Source organism: Ascaphus truei, chromosome 14 (assembly GCF_040206685.1).
Source record: "Ascaphus truei isolate aAscTru1 chromosome 14, aAscTru1.hap1, whole genome shotgun sequence".
Classification (NCBI taxonomy): domain Eukaryota; kingdom Metazoa; phylum Chordata; class Amphibia; order Anura; family Ascaphidae; genus Ascaphus; species Ascaphus truei.
In genome coordinates this window covers 57777958-57793787 of record NC_134496.1, presented here as the reverse complement: position 1 = coordinate 57793787, position 15830 = coordinate 57777958, and the positions used below count along the sequence as shown (strand labels likewise).

The 15830-nt window shown below is 51.1% G+C and overlaps 1 protein-coding gene across 4 annotated transcripts in view; it reads left to right on the top strand.

Annotated features, from left to right (window-relative positions):
- ACAP2 (ArfGAP with coiled-coil, ankyrin repeat and PH domains 2) overlaps nucleotides 1-15830 on the top strand; it is a 127862-nt gene that overhangs the window by 84146 nt on the left and 27886 nt on the right. For all 4 annotated transcript variants that reach the window (XM_075571112.1, XM_075571110.1, XM_075571109.1 and 1 more), the window contains one exon: nucleotides 10425-10476. In XM_075571112.1, the coding sequence (XP_075427227.1) occupies nucleotides 10425-10476 (52 nt within the window). The remainder of the gene's footprint in view (nucleotides 1-10424; nucleotides 10477-15830) is intronic.

Genomic DNA, 15830 nt, shown 5'->3' with positions numbered 1-15830 from the left:
CATGGGCATTGTTAAAGTGAACAGAGTTATTCTGTTCTTTTGTGGATATTATACTAATAATTTCAGCCCAATAAATACTAATCTCATGAACACACTGATAATGTGCAACGTGCAGAGCTGCACACAGCTGCAATATTCTACTTCTTTGCGGAATCTTAATGTTTAATGGAATCGAAACCAAAACTTTTAAATTATCGTCCCTATTAATCGAAATCCAACTATGTGAACTTTTAACTTGAGATTTTCTCCATTGCATGTAATCTCCTGACAGGGCTGCACTGTCCCTTTGCTTGTACTCCTTTTGCAAAGAATCGGTCCAAAAAGGACTTTTTCTCAGCACTTGTGTTGTTGCATTCATTGGAAAGGTATCTGCTTGTGTAGAGCTATGTAACAGTGTTTCCTTTTCATGGTATCAGTTAGACCTTATGAATGGTATGTTACTTGCTTGTTGGACACCGCCTCCTCTATCATTAATCCTTCTTTCTTGCTAGCAGGAATAACAAACCGCTAGGCAGTACCAGCAGCATCTCCTACATTAAGTATCTCTGCAAGCGGGGCTTCCCTGCAGCTCACATAAATAGGTTCCCCTCCGAGACCCCCTGCTTCCTGTAACTAGGGGTACTGCTTCTGTAAGAACACCCCACCTCCGTGTTTCATTATTTTGGGAGTTGGTGCAATAAGAATAAATTCTGAATCATTGAAATCACAACACAATAAAACTGGTTTCATAAAATGTTGTTTTTCTTTTTCTTTTACAAGATAACTACCATGAAGAGGGTGAAACTTTTATCTTTGCCGTGGCTAACAATTGGAAATAATAACACTGTTTATTTAAAACTGCAGTTCAGTCAATATCCTGCATGTTTGTTTTTTTAATAAATCAGTTCTGTAGTAAGAAAAAATACTTTTAGCATTTTCTGTTTTTAAAAAAACAACTTTGAAAGACCAATTTTCTTGTATTCTATTTTAACAGCCATTTGCTAAGGCACTGCCCCTTCATGTCCTGTCACAAGCCCTGGCACACCCCTTTGTCAGCCCTGCCCTCCCTCTTGCACATGTCAGTGCAGGAGTGCTCATGAATATTCATGAGCTTCCACTGACTGACAGAAGCAAATAAAAACATATGCCAGCTCTAATTATGTCACCAAATTTTGCCTATCAATACATGGAGAATGAATTGACCGGCAGCTATGCAGTTCTTTAGGTAATTAGAGATTGCCCACATGAAACTATTGAAGTAAAAAAATAAATAAAAATAAAAAGACTGAACTGCAGCTTTAATTGCTTGCATTTGACTTCCTTTCTTTCCTCCTGTTTGCTTCTTTATCTCCTCTCTCCACCCTGGTAAGAAGTGATTGTGGCTGCATAGCTAGGACAGAACTGTGGCCAATTACTGTTCTATGTTATTGGCAGTTTGGGATTTAGTGTGTTGGGTATGCATAATTTTTATAAAACAGATTATAAATGTTGCCATATGTATTTTTAGTTGCACGTGGACACCAACGGTTTGATTTATTTTAAGATGGCAAGTTGATTGAGTGGCGAACATTACAAATTACCCACTGGGGTGAATAGAACTTCTCTTAAAAAATAAAATAAAAATGGCATGCAAAGAAATCAGTCTCCAGGTTCTGCTCTCCCCGCTTTAATTTTTCTTGTTTTTATTCATACTTTTTGAAAAAAAATTATAACTGTTGCTGAATATTGCAGTTCCCAAAGGCAACAAGGGAGTTACATCCCAAATGCACACTTTATCTTTTCCTGACAACTTTACTGAATGTTACTCAACTAACCACAAACGAACGATGAATCTGCATCAGCTCCTGTATATTTGGCAGCTAAGCATTCAAGGCAACGCCGTCTTAACAGCATTATAGGCCCCCAGGCAAAGCTATGCACTGGGCCCCGCCTGCACACCCCCAGGCAAAGCTGTGCACTGGGCCCCGCCTGCACACCCCCAGGCAAAGCTGTGCACGGGGCCCCGCCTGCACACCCCCAGGCAAAGCTGTGCACGGGGCCCCGCCTGCACACCCCCAGGCAAAGCTGTGCACTGGGCCCCGCCTGCACACCCCCAGGCAAAGCTGTGCACGGGGCCCCGCCTGCACACCCCCAGGCAAAGCTGTGCACGGGGCCCCGCCTGCACACCCCCAGGCAAAGCTGCACTGGGCCCCGCCTGCACACCCCCAGGCAAAGCTGTGCACTGGGCCCCGCCTGCACACCCCCAGGCAAAGCTGTGCACAGGGCCCCGCCTGCACACCCCCAGGCAAAGCTGTGCACTGGGCCCCGCCTGCACACCCCCAGGCAAAGCTGTGCACTGCGCCCCGCCTGCACACCCCCAGGCAAAGCTGTGCACGGGGCCCCGCCTGCACACCCCCAGGCAAAGCTGCACTGGGCCCCGCCTGCACACCCCCAGGCAAAGCTGTGCACGGGGCCCCGCCTGCACACCCCCAGGCAAAGCTGTGCACGGGGCCCCGCCTGCACACCCCCAGGCAAAGCTGTGCACTGCGCCCCGCCTGCACACCCCCAGGCAAAGCTGTGCACGGGGCCCCGCCTGCACACCCCCAGGCAAAGCTGTGCACGGGGCCCCGCCTGCACACCCCCAGGCAAAGCTGTGCACGGGGCCCCGCCTGCACACCCCCAGGCAAAGCTGTGCACAGGGCCCCGCCTGCACACCCCCAGGCAAAGCTGTGCACGGGGCCCCGCCTGCACACCCCCAGGCAAAGCTGCACTGGGCCCCGCCTGCACACCCCCAGGCAAAGCTGTGCACGGGGCCCCGCCTGCACACCCCCAGGCAAAGCTGTGCACGGGGCCCCGCCTGCACACCCCCAGGCAAAGCTGTGCACGGGGCCCCGCCTGCACACCCCCAGGCAAAGCTGTGCACGGGGCCCCGCCTGCACACCCCCAGGCAAAGCTGTGCACGGGGCCCCGCCTGCACACCCCCAGGCAAAGCTGTGCACTGGGCCCCGCCTGCACACCCCCAGGCAAAGCTGTGCACTGGGCCCCGCCTGCACACCCCCAGGCAAAGCTGCACTGGGCCCCGCCTGCACACCCCCAGGCAAAGCTGCACTGGGCCCCGCCTGCACACCCCCAGGCAAAGCTGCACTGGGCCCCGCCTGCACACCCCCAGGCAAAGCTGCACTGGGCCCCGCCTGCACACCCCCAGGCAAAGCTGCACTGGGCCCCGCCTGCACACCCCCAGGCAAAGCTGCACTGGGCCCCGCCTGCACACCCCCAGGCAAAGCTGTGCACGGGGCCCCGCCTGCACACCCCCAGGCAAAGCTGTGCACTGGGCCCCGCCTGCACACCCCCAGGCAAAGCTGTGCACTGGGCCCCGCCTGCACACCCCCAGGCAAAGCTGTGCACGGGGCCCCGCCTGCCCACCCCCAGGCAAAGCTGTGCACGGGGCCCCGCCTGCACACCCCCAGGCAAAGCTGTGCACGGGGCCCCGCCTGCACACCCCCAGGCAAAGCTGTGCACGGGGCCCCGCCTGCACACCCCCAGGCAAAGCTGTGCACGGGGCCCCGCCTGCACACCCCCAGGCAAAGCTGTGCACTGGGCCCCGCCTGCACACCCCCAGGCAAAGCTGTGCACGGGGCCCCGCCTGCACACCCCCAGGCAAAGCTGCACTGGGCCCCGCCTGCACACCCCCAGGCAAAGCTGTGCACGGGGCCCCGCCTGCACACCCCCAGGCAAAGCTGCACTGGGCCCCGCCTGCACACCCCCAGGCAAAGCTGTGCACGGGGCCCCGCCTGCACACCCCCAGGCAAAGCTGTGCACGGGGCCCCGCCTGCACACCCCCAGGCAAAGCTGTGCACGGGGCCCCGCCTGCACACCCCCAGGCAAAGCTGTGCACGGGGCCCCGCCTGCACACCCCCAGGCAAAGCTGTGCACGGGGCCCCGCCTGCACAACCCCCAGACAAAGCTGTGCACTGGGCCCCGCCTGCACACCCCCAGGCAAAGCTGCACTGGGCCCCGCCTGCACAACCCCCAGACAAAGCTGTGCACGGGGCCCCGCCTGCACACCCCCAGGCAAAGCTGTGCACGGGGCCCCGCCTGCACACCCCCAGGCAAAGCTGTGCACGGGGCCCCGCCTGCACGCCCCCAGGCAAAGCTGTGCACTGGGCCCCGCCTGCACACCCCCAGGCAAAGCTGTGCACGGGGCCCCGCCTGCACACCCCCAGGCAAAGCTGCACTGGGCCCCGCCTGCACACCCCCAGGCAAAGCTGTGCACGGGGCCCCGCCTGCACACCCCCAGGCAAAGCTGTGCACGGGGCCCCGCCTGCACGCCCCCAGGCAAAGCTGTGCACGGGGCCCCGCCTGCACACCCCCAGGCAAAGCTGCACGGGGCCCCGCCTGCACACCCCCAGACGTTAATTGTCTCCCGCGAATCCGTTGCAATGTTATGGAAGCAGAATATTGTAAGCAATAAAAACGGCAAAATGTCTCTGGCGAATGCAGACACGCCAACTCTCCGCTACAAGTCGTAATTTTTCTCCTACCAAGCTAGCGGGAGATTTGAATGTTGAGGCGGGTGATCGGAAAATTAGTGTTAAATTCTGGTCCGTGCATAGATTAGCATGGGGCCCCTATGCTCGTGGGGCCCCCGGGCAACTGCCCAGCATGCCCATGCGTTAAGACGGCACTGATTAAAGGGTGGATGTCTTTGAGAGGATATCAATATATCCTCAATGAAAATAGTTACATTTCACATTTTCTTATGTGTAAATGTAGAAGTATACAACATGTCAATATAGTGAATTGTAGGGGCAGATCTGCCAGAAGAGAGCATTCAGTTAGGTGGGGCAGTAAGAAGACATGACTGTAAAGATATGTAACAACTGTGTGTAGGGTTATACAAGGAGGGGGAGAGACCAGCAAGGGGTAATGAGCTAGATAGAATAGATAGGAATGGGGAAATAGCTAGGGGCAGGGGCGTAGCTATAGCTCTGGCAAAGCCCGGGGGCCTGTGCCCTTGGGGGGCCCGCTCTCCCCTCCTGTTGGTAGCCTGGCCCCCTGCCCGCACATTAATTCCCTGCAGCGGGAGGGAGATCCCTTCCTCTGCAGGTGGGTGGGGTTAGGGGGCGGGGCCCTGTGATGCAGTAGGGAGGACAGAGGGGAAATTCTTTCCTCTGCAGAGCCTCCATAGGTGGGCGGGGCCTAGGTGCGGGGGCCTCGTGTAGTGCAGCATGGGCATGGAGCTGCAGCCTGAGACGGGCTGGAAAAGGTGAGAGGGAGGGGAAGGGTTAAATCACAGGGGTAACAGACATAAAAGGAAGAATACAGAAAAGAAGAGACACAAAGAGAAAATGAAGTACAAGATAGAAATACATAAGAGGGTAAAGACAGACAAGAGAGACCCCCAGAGAGAGAGAGAAGCAGAGACATGAGGGGGCCTTGTTTTTTTGTTTTGTTTTTTGCCCGGGGCCCCGCAAGTGTCTAGCTGCGCCACTGGCTAGGGGTCATATGGGGAGGTGGGGGGGAAGAGTGGAAGTTTGGCAAGCAGGAAGGCACCCATATTAAATACAGATAGTACTAGTAAACTTCTAAATACCAAATCCAATTGGAGTAGGAAAGCGGCAGCAGAGACTGGTAAAATCTTAAATGCATGCTTGCCTGACGGATAGAATGGGGGAGCTAGAATTAATAGCTGCAAGGGGAGCAGTATGATGTAGACATTACTGAAACATGGTGGGATGAACACCATGACTGGGCAGTTAAATTACAGGGTTATGCCCTTTTTTGGAGGTATCACGCAAATAGGCGGGGAGTATGTTTGTATATTAAACTGGATTTAAAAAGGAAATGTTTGTAGGGATATTCTATAAACCACCAAATATCTGAGATTGAGGAAGCCAAAATACTTTTGCAAATGGAGAAGGCATCAAAACGATGTCATGTTTCCATAATGGGTGATTTTAAAGACCATTACATGACCCAAATTTATTGAGGAACCAGGAGAGGGGCATTACTGTATTTGGTCATATCAAACAATGTAGAAGTAATAATGCATATTCAACTCGGGGAACATTTCAGAAACTGATCAGAACATGGTCTCATTTGAAATAAATGATCAAAAGAAATATTTATATGGGTTCTACAAAGACTACATTTTAGTAAGGCAGATTTTTAATAAACTGTGGAATGATCTACAAGGAATACATTGGGATGACTTTTTTGCAGGAAAAATGTGGAAGATAAATGGGAAGTCTAACATTGTTTAATTGCTAAAACAGTTGCCCGCTCCCCCGTGGCGAGTTATTACCTGCTGGAGAGTAGCTGTTTTCATTAACATTAATAATAGACCACAGAAGCGGAGCAGGGCAGCAGAGGAGGAAGATCGCGGGCGGCAGGAGAAGAGGGCTGAGGACCATGTGAGCGGAGCAGCGCAGCACATGAGGATGGCCGGGGAAGAGCGCGCCCCAGGGGCCCGTCCCGGAAGTCCTTACTAACTTCCGATGTCTGCCGCTGCTACAGTGCAGCTCCTCCCCAGCCTTTCTCCTCTGCAGCCCCGCTCCGCTAACATGGTCCTCAGTCCTCTTCTCCTGCCGCCCGCTGTCTTACTCCTCTGCTCCGCTCCCGTGGTCTTCTGTCCTCTTCCGCCACCGCTGTCCTCTGTCTGCTTCCTCTGCTGCCCTGCTCCGTCCTTCTCCCGCCATCGCCTGATGTCGTCCTCTGCTGCCCGGCTCCACGAAAGCAAGGGAGATGGAGGGGGGGGGGGGGGGGAAGAAAAAGAAGAGGGGTGAGAGGAAAAGGTGAGGGAGGCAGCGTACGCTCAGTCGCATTTTCGCCATTGTACAGTGCCATTAAGGGGGGCTAGTCTCTTTCTTGTCTGGCGAGTTGCATTTTGCATAATTTGTCGAGCCCTGCTTATCAGTGTATCTATACCCTTGGGTAATATAAAATAAACACGTCTAAACCAATGTAGCTAAATAAACAGGTAAGGGATTAAATGGAAAGAAAGAGGCAGGAATTTAGGCTCTTGATGTCAGAAGGGACGGAAGCATCATATCAGAATTATAAGAAATGTAACAAAAGTTGCAAAACGGCAATCAAATTGACAAAAAATTTACATGAACAAAGGATTACAATAGAAAGTTCAACCCTATAAAGTTATTTAAGTACCTTAAAAAAAAAAAAAAGGTTAGTAAAGAAAATATAAGACCCTTTCAGTGTTAGATGGGCAGCCAAATAATTAGAGATATGGAAAAAGCAGGGGTATTAAATACATTTTGCCTATGTGTTTACTAGGGCGGAGTGAATTACTAAAATAGTGTCACAGGAGACAGCCACAACCTCTATATTAATGAGCAATTGGTTAGCTGAGGAAGAAGTGCATAGGTGTCTTGATAAAATTAAAAGCACCTGGCCCCGATGGCATACATCCATGGGGTCTTAATAAGCAAAGTTCAGTGATTAGTCAAACCATTAAATTTAATATTCAAGGACTCAATTTCCACAGGCTCAGTACCACATGATTGGCATAAAGCAGATGTGGTGCCTACATTTTAAAAAGGAGCTAGATCACTACCTTGGAATTACAGTCCTATAAGCCCGACATCAAAAGTGGGGAAGCTACTGAAAGATTTAGTACAGGATAATATTCAGGAATACCTAATGGAAAACACAACTATTAGTAATAGCATGGATTTATGAAGTATAGATCATGCCAAACTAACCTTATTTGTTTCTTTGAGGAGGTAAGTAGGAATTTAGACCAGGGTAATGCAGTTGATGTGGTCTACTTAGATTTTGCAAAGGCTTTTGATACAGTTCCACACGAGGTTGGTGTACAAAATAAAGCAAATTGGACTCAGTAATAATGTATGGGAGATTACTGGGAGATTGCCCCAGATTTTCAAAGGCAAGTGTTCGGATACTCGTTGCTGCATCTGTACATCCAAGGGGTTCTCAAGGAGTTAAGCTCAGTAATAGCCAAACCATTACATTTAATATTCAAGGACCCATTTCCACAGGCTCAGTACCACAAGATTGGCGTAAAGCAGATGTGTTGCCTATATTTTTAAAGGGAGCTAGATCACAACCGGGAATTACAGACCTGTAAGCCTGACTTCAATAGTGAGGAAACTACTTGAAGGGATAATATTCAGGAATATCTAATGGAAAACAACATTATTAGTAATAGCATGGATTTATGAAGGATAGATCTTGCCAAACTAACCTTATTTGTTTCTTTGAGGAGGTAAGTAGGAATTTAGACCAGGGTAATGCAGTTGATGTGGTCTACTTAGATTTTGCAAATGCTTTTGATACGGTTTCACACAAGAGGTTGGTGTACAAAATAAAGCAAATTGGACTCAGTAATAATATATGCACCTGGATTGAAAACTAGTTAAAGGACAGACAACAGAGGGTTGTCATAAATGGAACTTTTTCAGATTGGGCTAAAGTCGTGAGTGGAGTACCTCGGGGATCGGTACTGGGACCCCTGCTTTTTAACTTGTTTATTAATGACCTTGAGGTTGGGATCGAGAGCAAAGTCTCCATCTTTGCTGATGATACTAAATTGTGTAAAGTAATAGAATCAGAGCAGGATGTAATTTCTCTTCAGAAGGACTTGCAGAGACTGGAAACGTGGGCAGGTAAATGGCAGATGAGGTTTAATACAGATAAATGTAAGGTTATGCATTTGGGATACAAGAATAAAAAGGCGACTTACAAATTAAATGAGGCAAAATTAGGTCAAACCTTGATGGGGAAGGATTTGTGTGCTTGTAGACAGCAGGCTTAGCAATAGTGCCCAATGTCAGGCAGTATCTGCATAGTTAAATAAGATCTTATCCTGCATTAAACGGGGTATGGATGGGAGCGAAGTAAACATTATTATGCCCCTGTATAAAGAAGGGGGGCGCAAACTTTTCCCCTGCGCCCCCCTGCCGGCATTTCCCCTCTCTCTGCGCCTCCCCTGCTTACCTCGGCTCCGGGTGCATGGCAACGTGACGTCACATGACCTCGCGACGTTGCCATGGTGACGCGTCTAAGAAGCCGCCAGAGCCACAGTAAGTAAGGTTTACAGAGGCCTTCGCCGCTCCCCCGGCACTTCATTTAATTGCCTTCGGGAAGCACGCGGTGCCTCTGTAAACCCTGCGCCACCCTCCCCCCCACCCCCCCCCCCCCCCCCCCGCAGACAGTCTCGCGCCCCTTGTTTGCGCACCGCTGGTATAAAGCATTAGTAAGACCACACCTTGAATATGGAGTACAGTTTTAGGCGCCAATCCTTAGTAAATACTTTATGGCGCTAGAAAAAGTGTGGAGCAGAGCCACCAAATTAATAAAGGGGATGGAAAATCTGATTTATGAGAGGCTAGCTATTCGGGGACAATACAAGGAGCTTTCAAAAGAACTATTCATCCCACGGGCAGTACAAAGGACTCGGGGCCATCCCTTAAGGTTGGAGGAAAGGAGATTTCACCAGCAACAAAGGAAAGGGTTCTTTACAGTAAGGGCAGTTAAAATGGGGAATTCATTACCCATGGAGACTGTGATGCCAGATACCATATATATCTTTAAAAAAGGTTGGACATCTTGTTAGAAGGGAAAGGTATACAGGGATATACCAAATAAGTAAACATGGGAAATATGTTGTTCGAGGCAGAAATCTGATTGCTATTATTGGAGTCAGGAAGGAGTTTATTTTTCCCCTTATGCGACATTGTTGAATAATGTTTCACTGGAAATTTTTATTTGCCGTCCTCTGGATCAATATACTGTAAATACAAATATAGGATAAGTATCTGTGTTAAATTTAACATGGGTTGGACTTGTTGGACATGTCTGTACTATGTACAGTAACATGCTGTGACAATCTACAGGTTTGAGCACAATCTGGAAAAGAGTAAATGTAGTTTTAGTGCCTCGTCCGTATTAGGCAGGTCTTTGTCTTTTTAAAGGTGCACTCGCTCTCAGATGAAAATATACATTCAATTTTGTTTTACACACTCCACAAGCTGATTGTGAGCAGATTCAATTGCACTTTGATGACCTTGGAGAACCCAGAGCAAAGTATAATCGCTAGGTTATCATTAATGGCATAATTGTTGGAAATTAAGAGAAATCGGTTACAGCTGACATCTTATGAGGCAGACGGCAATTAACAAATTTATTTCATTGGATCTCTAACACAGATTTCTGTTAGAAATCATAATTTTGCAAATTATTTAAGAGGGATTGCACCTTTTTAAAGTAAGAGAGGTTCCTTAACTTGCGAGATAACCTCTCATTTCAAATCATTCCTTCATTCTAAATGTTCTTTCCTCAACTGCGGTCTTTTCCCTCACTGTTAATTCTGTGTGCATAATTACATTTGTTATTAACAATATCTTATTTTGTGATTTTTTTTACTGTTGACGTTAAAATATATCTAACAAATGAAGCTAATGAAATATTTTCTATCTTAATTTGTGTAGGCGCTGGTTCTCGATACAGAATAATCAACTTGTATATCAGAAGAAATTTAAGGTAAGCCCAGTCAGGAAATTTATATAGAACTTAAAGGCAGGCAACAACCCAACTAACAAACTGTGATCTGCATATTTTTCATGTACTGTATGGTAGTAACTGTCTATTAAGAGAGGCCTACATACAAGTAAAAATAATGGCAGGTAAGTTACACAGCTTGTATTATAATGGCAGGTGAGTTACACAGCCTGTATTATAATGACAGGTGAGTTACACAGCCGGTATTATAATGGCAGGTGAGTTACATATCCTGTATTATATAGGCAGGTGAGTTACACAGCCGGTATTATAATGGCAGGCGAGTTACATATCCTGTATTATATAGGCAGGTGAGTTACACAGCCGGTATTATAATGGCAAGCGAGTTACATATCCTGTATTATATAGGCAGGTGAGTTACACAGCCTGTATTATAATGGCAGGCGAGTTCCATATCCTGTATTATATAGGCAGGTGAGTTACACAGCCGGTATTATAATGGCAGGCTAGTTACATACTGAGAGACACTTACACTGGGGTTATCGTGGGGTTATCGTGCTCCTGAGAGACACTTACACTGGGGTTATCGGTGCTCCTGAGAGACACTTACACTGGGGTTATCGGTGCTCCTGAGAGACACTTACACTGGGGTTATCGGTGCTCCTGAGAGACACTTACACTGGGGTTATCGGTGCTCCTGAGAGACACTTACACTGGGGTTATCGGTGCTCCTGAGAGACACTTACACTAGGGTTATCGGTGCTCCTGAGAGACACTTACACTGGGGTTATCGGTGCTCCTGAGAGACACTTACACTGGGGTTATCGGTGCTCCTGAGAGACACTTACACTGGGGTTATCGGTGCTCCTGAGAGACACTTACACTGGGGTTACTGGTGCTCCCGATAGACACTTACACTGGGGTTATCGGTGCTCCTGAGAGACACTTACACTGGGGTTACTGGTGCTCCCGATAGACACTTACACTGGGGTTACTGGTGCTCCTGAGAGACACTTACACTGGGGTTACTGGTGCTCCCGATAGACACTTACACTGGGGTTATCGGTGCTCCTGAGAGACACTTACACTGAGGTTATCGGTGCTCCTGAGAGACACTTACACTGGGGTTATCGTGCTCCTGAGAGACACTTACACTGGGGTTATCGGTGCTCCTGAGAGACACTTAAACTGGGGTTATCGGTGCTCCTGAGAGACACTTACACTGGGGTTATCGGTGCTCCTGAGAGACACTTACACTGGGGTTACTGGTGCTCCCGATAGACACTTACACTGGGGTTATCGGTGCTCCTGAGAGACACACTGGGGTTACTGGTGCTCCCGATAGACACTTACACTGGGGTTACTGGTGCTCCTAAGAGACACACTGGGGTTATCGTGCTCCTGAGAGACACTTACACTGGGGTTATCGGTACTCCTGAGAGACACTTACACTGGGGTTATCGTGCTCCTGAGAGACACTTACACTGGGGTTATCGGTGCTCCTGAGAGACACTTACACTGGGGTTATCGGTGCTCCTGAGAGACACTTACACTGGGGTTACTGGTGCTCCTGAGAGACACTTACATTGGGGTTACCGGTGCTCCTGAGAGACACTTACACTGGGGTTACCGGTGCTCCTGAGAGACACTTACACTGGTGTTATCGGTGCTCCTGAGAGACACTTACACTGGGGTTACTGGTGCTCCTGAGAGACACTTACACTGGGGTTATCGGTGCTCCTGAGAGACACTTACACTGGGGTTATCGGTGCTCCTGAGAGACACTTACATTGGGGTTACCGGTGCTCCTGAGAGACACTTACACTGGGGTTATCGGTGCTCCTGAGAGACACTTACACTGAGGTTATCGGTGCTCCTGAGAGACACTTACACTGGGGTTATCGGTGCTCCTGAGAGACACTTGCACTGGGGTTATCGGTGCTCCTGAGAGACACTTACACTGGGGTTATCGGTGCTCCTGAGAGACACTTACACTGGGGTTACTGGTGCTCCTGAGAGACACTTGCACTGGGGTTATCGGTGCTCCTGAGAGACACTTACACTGGGGTTATCGGTGCTCCTGAGAGACACTTACACTGGGGTTATCGGTGCTCCTGAGAGACACTTACACTGGGGTTATCGGTGCTCCTGAGAGACACTTGCACTGGGGTTATCGGTGCTCCTGAGAGACACTTACACTGGGGTTATCGGTGCTCCTGAGAGACACTTACACTGGGGTTATCGGTGCTCCTGAGAGACACTTAAATTGGGGTTACCGGTGCTCCTGAGAGACACTTACACTGGGGTTATCGGTGCTCCTGAGAGACACTTACACTGGGGTTATCGGTGCTCCTGAGAGACACTTACACTGGGGTTATCGGTGCTCCTGAGAGACACTTGCACTGGGGTTATCGGTGCTCCTGAGAGACACTTACATTGGGGTTATCGGTGCTCCTGAGAGACACTTACACTGGGGTTACTGGTGCTCCCGATAGACACTTACCGCTGGGGTTACCGGTGCTCCTGGGATATTTACCGCTGGGGTTACCGGTGCTCCTGGGATATTTACTGCTGGGGTTACTTAGGCTCCTGAGAGACACTTACCGCTGGGGTTGCCGGTGCTCCTGGGATATTTACCGCTGGGGTTACCGGTGCTCCTGGGATATTTACCGCTGGGGTTACCGGTGCTCCTGGGATATTTACCGCTGGGTTATTAGTGCTCCTGAGAGACACTTACCGCTGGGGTTACCGGTGCTCCTGGGATATTTACCGCTGGGGTTACCGGTGCTCCTGGGATATTTACCGCTGGGGTTACCGGTGCTCCTGGGATATTTACCGCTGGGGTTACCGGTGCTCCTGGGATATTTACCACTGGGGTTACCGGTGCTCCTGAGAGACACTTACCGCTGGGGTTGCCGGTGCTCCCGAGTCCCTTACCGCTGGGGTTGCCGGTGCTCCTGAGTCCCTTACCGCTGGGGTTACCGGTGCTCCTGGGATATTTACCGCTGGGGTTGCCGGTGCTCCTGGGATATTTACCGCTGGGGTTGCCGGTGCTCCTGGGATATTTACCGCTGGGGTTACCGGTGCTCCTGGGATATTTACCGCTGGGGTTGCCGGTGCTCCTGGGATATTTACCTCTGGGGTTGCCGGTGCTCCTGAGATATTTACCGCTGGGGTTGCCGGTGCTCCTGGGATATTTACCGCCGGGGTTGCCGGTGCTCCTGGGATATTTACCGCTGGGGTTGCCAGTGCTCCTGGGATATTTACCGCTGGGGTTGCCGGTGCTCCTGGGATATTTACCGCTGGGGTTACCGGTGCTCCTGAGATATTTACCGCTGGGGTTGCCGGTGTTCTTGGGATATTTACCGCTGGGGATAACGGTGCTCCTGGGATATTTACTGCTCGGGTTACCGGTGCTCCTGAGAGACACTTACCGCTGGGGTTGCCGGTGCTCCTGAGTCCCTTACCGCTGGGGTTACCGGTGCTCCTGAGTCCCTTACCGCTGGGGTTGCAGGTGCTCCTGGGATATTTACCGCTGGGGTTACCGGTGCTCCTGGGATATTTACCGCTGGGGTTGCCGGTGCTCCTGGGGTTGCCGGTGCTCCTGAGTCCCTTACCGCTGGGGTTACCGGTGCTCCTGGGATATTTACTGCTGGGGTTACCGGTGCTCCTGGGATATTTACCGCTGGGGTTACCGGTGCTCCTGGGATATTTACCGCTGGGTTATTAGTGCTCCTGAGAGACACTTACCGCTGGGGTTGCCGGTGCTCCTGAGTCCCTTACCGCTGGGGTTGCCGGTGCTCCTGAGTCCCTTACCGCTGGGGTTACCGGTGCTCCTGGGATATTTACCGCTGGGGTTACCGGTGCTCCTGGGATATTTACCGCTGGGGTTGCCGGTGCTCCTGGGATATTTACCGCTGGGGTTGCCGGTGCTCCTGGGATATTTACCGCTGGGTTATTAGTGCTCCTGAGAGACACTTACCGCTGGGGTTACCGGTGCTCCTGGGATATTTACCGCTGGGTTATTAGTGCTCCTGAGAGACACTTACCGCTGGGGTTGCCGGTGCTCCTGAGTCCCTTACCGCTGGGGTTGCCGGTGCTCCTGAGTCCCTTACCGCTGGGGTTACCGGTGCTCCTGGGATATTTACCGCTGGGGTTGCCGGTGCTCCTGGGATATTTACCGCTGGGGTTGCCGGTGCTCCTGGGATATTTACCGCTGGGTTATTAGTGCTCCTGAGAGACACTTACCGCTGGGGTTACCGGTGCTCCTGGGATATTTACCACTGGGGTTACCGGTGCTCCTGAGAGACACTTACCGCTGGGGTTGCCGGTGCTCCTGAGTCCCTTACCGCTGGGGTTGCCGGTGCTCCTGAGTCCCTTACCGCTGGGGTTACCGGTGCTCCTGGGATATTTACCGCTGGGGTTGCCGGTGCTCCTGGGATATTTACCGCTGGGGTTGCCGGTGCTCCTGGGATATTTACCGCTGGGGTTGCCGGTGCTTCTGGGATATTTACCGCTGGGGTTGCCGGTGCTCCTGGGATATTTACCTCTGGGGTTACCGGTGCTCCTGAGATATTTACCGCTGGGGTTGCCGGTGCTCCTGGGATATTTACCTCTGGGGTTGCCGGTGCTCCTGAGATATTTACCGCTGGGGTTGCCGGTGCTCCTGGGATATTTACCGCTGGGGTTGCCGGTGCTCCTGGGATATTTACCGCTGGGGTTACCGGTGCTCCTGAGATATTTACCGCTGGGGTTGCCGGTGTTCCTGGGATATTTACCGCTGGGGTTACCGGTGCTCCTGAGATATTTACCGCTGGGGTTAACGGTGCTCCTGGGATATTTACTGCTAGGGTTACCGGTGCTCCTGAGAGACACTTACCGCTGGGGTTGCCGGTGCTCCTGAGTCCCTTACCGCTGGGGTTGCCGGTGCTCCTGAGTCCCTTACCGCTGGGGTTACCGGTGCTCCTGGGATATTTACTGCTGGGGTTGCCGGTGCTCCTGGGATATTTACCGCTGGGGTTGCCGGTGCTCCTGGGATATTTACCGCTGGGGTTGCCGGTGCTCCTGGGATATTTACCGCTGGGGTTTCCGGTGCTCCTGGGATATTTACCGCTGGGGTTACCGGTGCTCCTGGGATATTTACCGCTGGGGTTTCCGGTGCTCCTGGGATATTTACCGCTGGGGTTACCGGTGCTCCTGGGATATTTACCGCTGGGGTTTCCGGTGCTCCTGGGATATTTACCGCTGGGGTTACCGGTGCTCCTGGGATATTTACCGCTGGGGTTACCGGTGCTCCTGGGATATTTACCGCTGGGGTTGCCGGTGCTCCTGGGATATTTACCGCTGGGGTTGCCGGTGCTCCTGGGGTTGCCGGT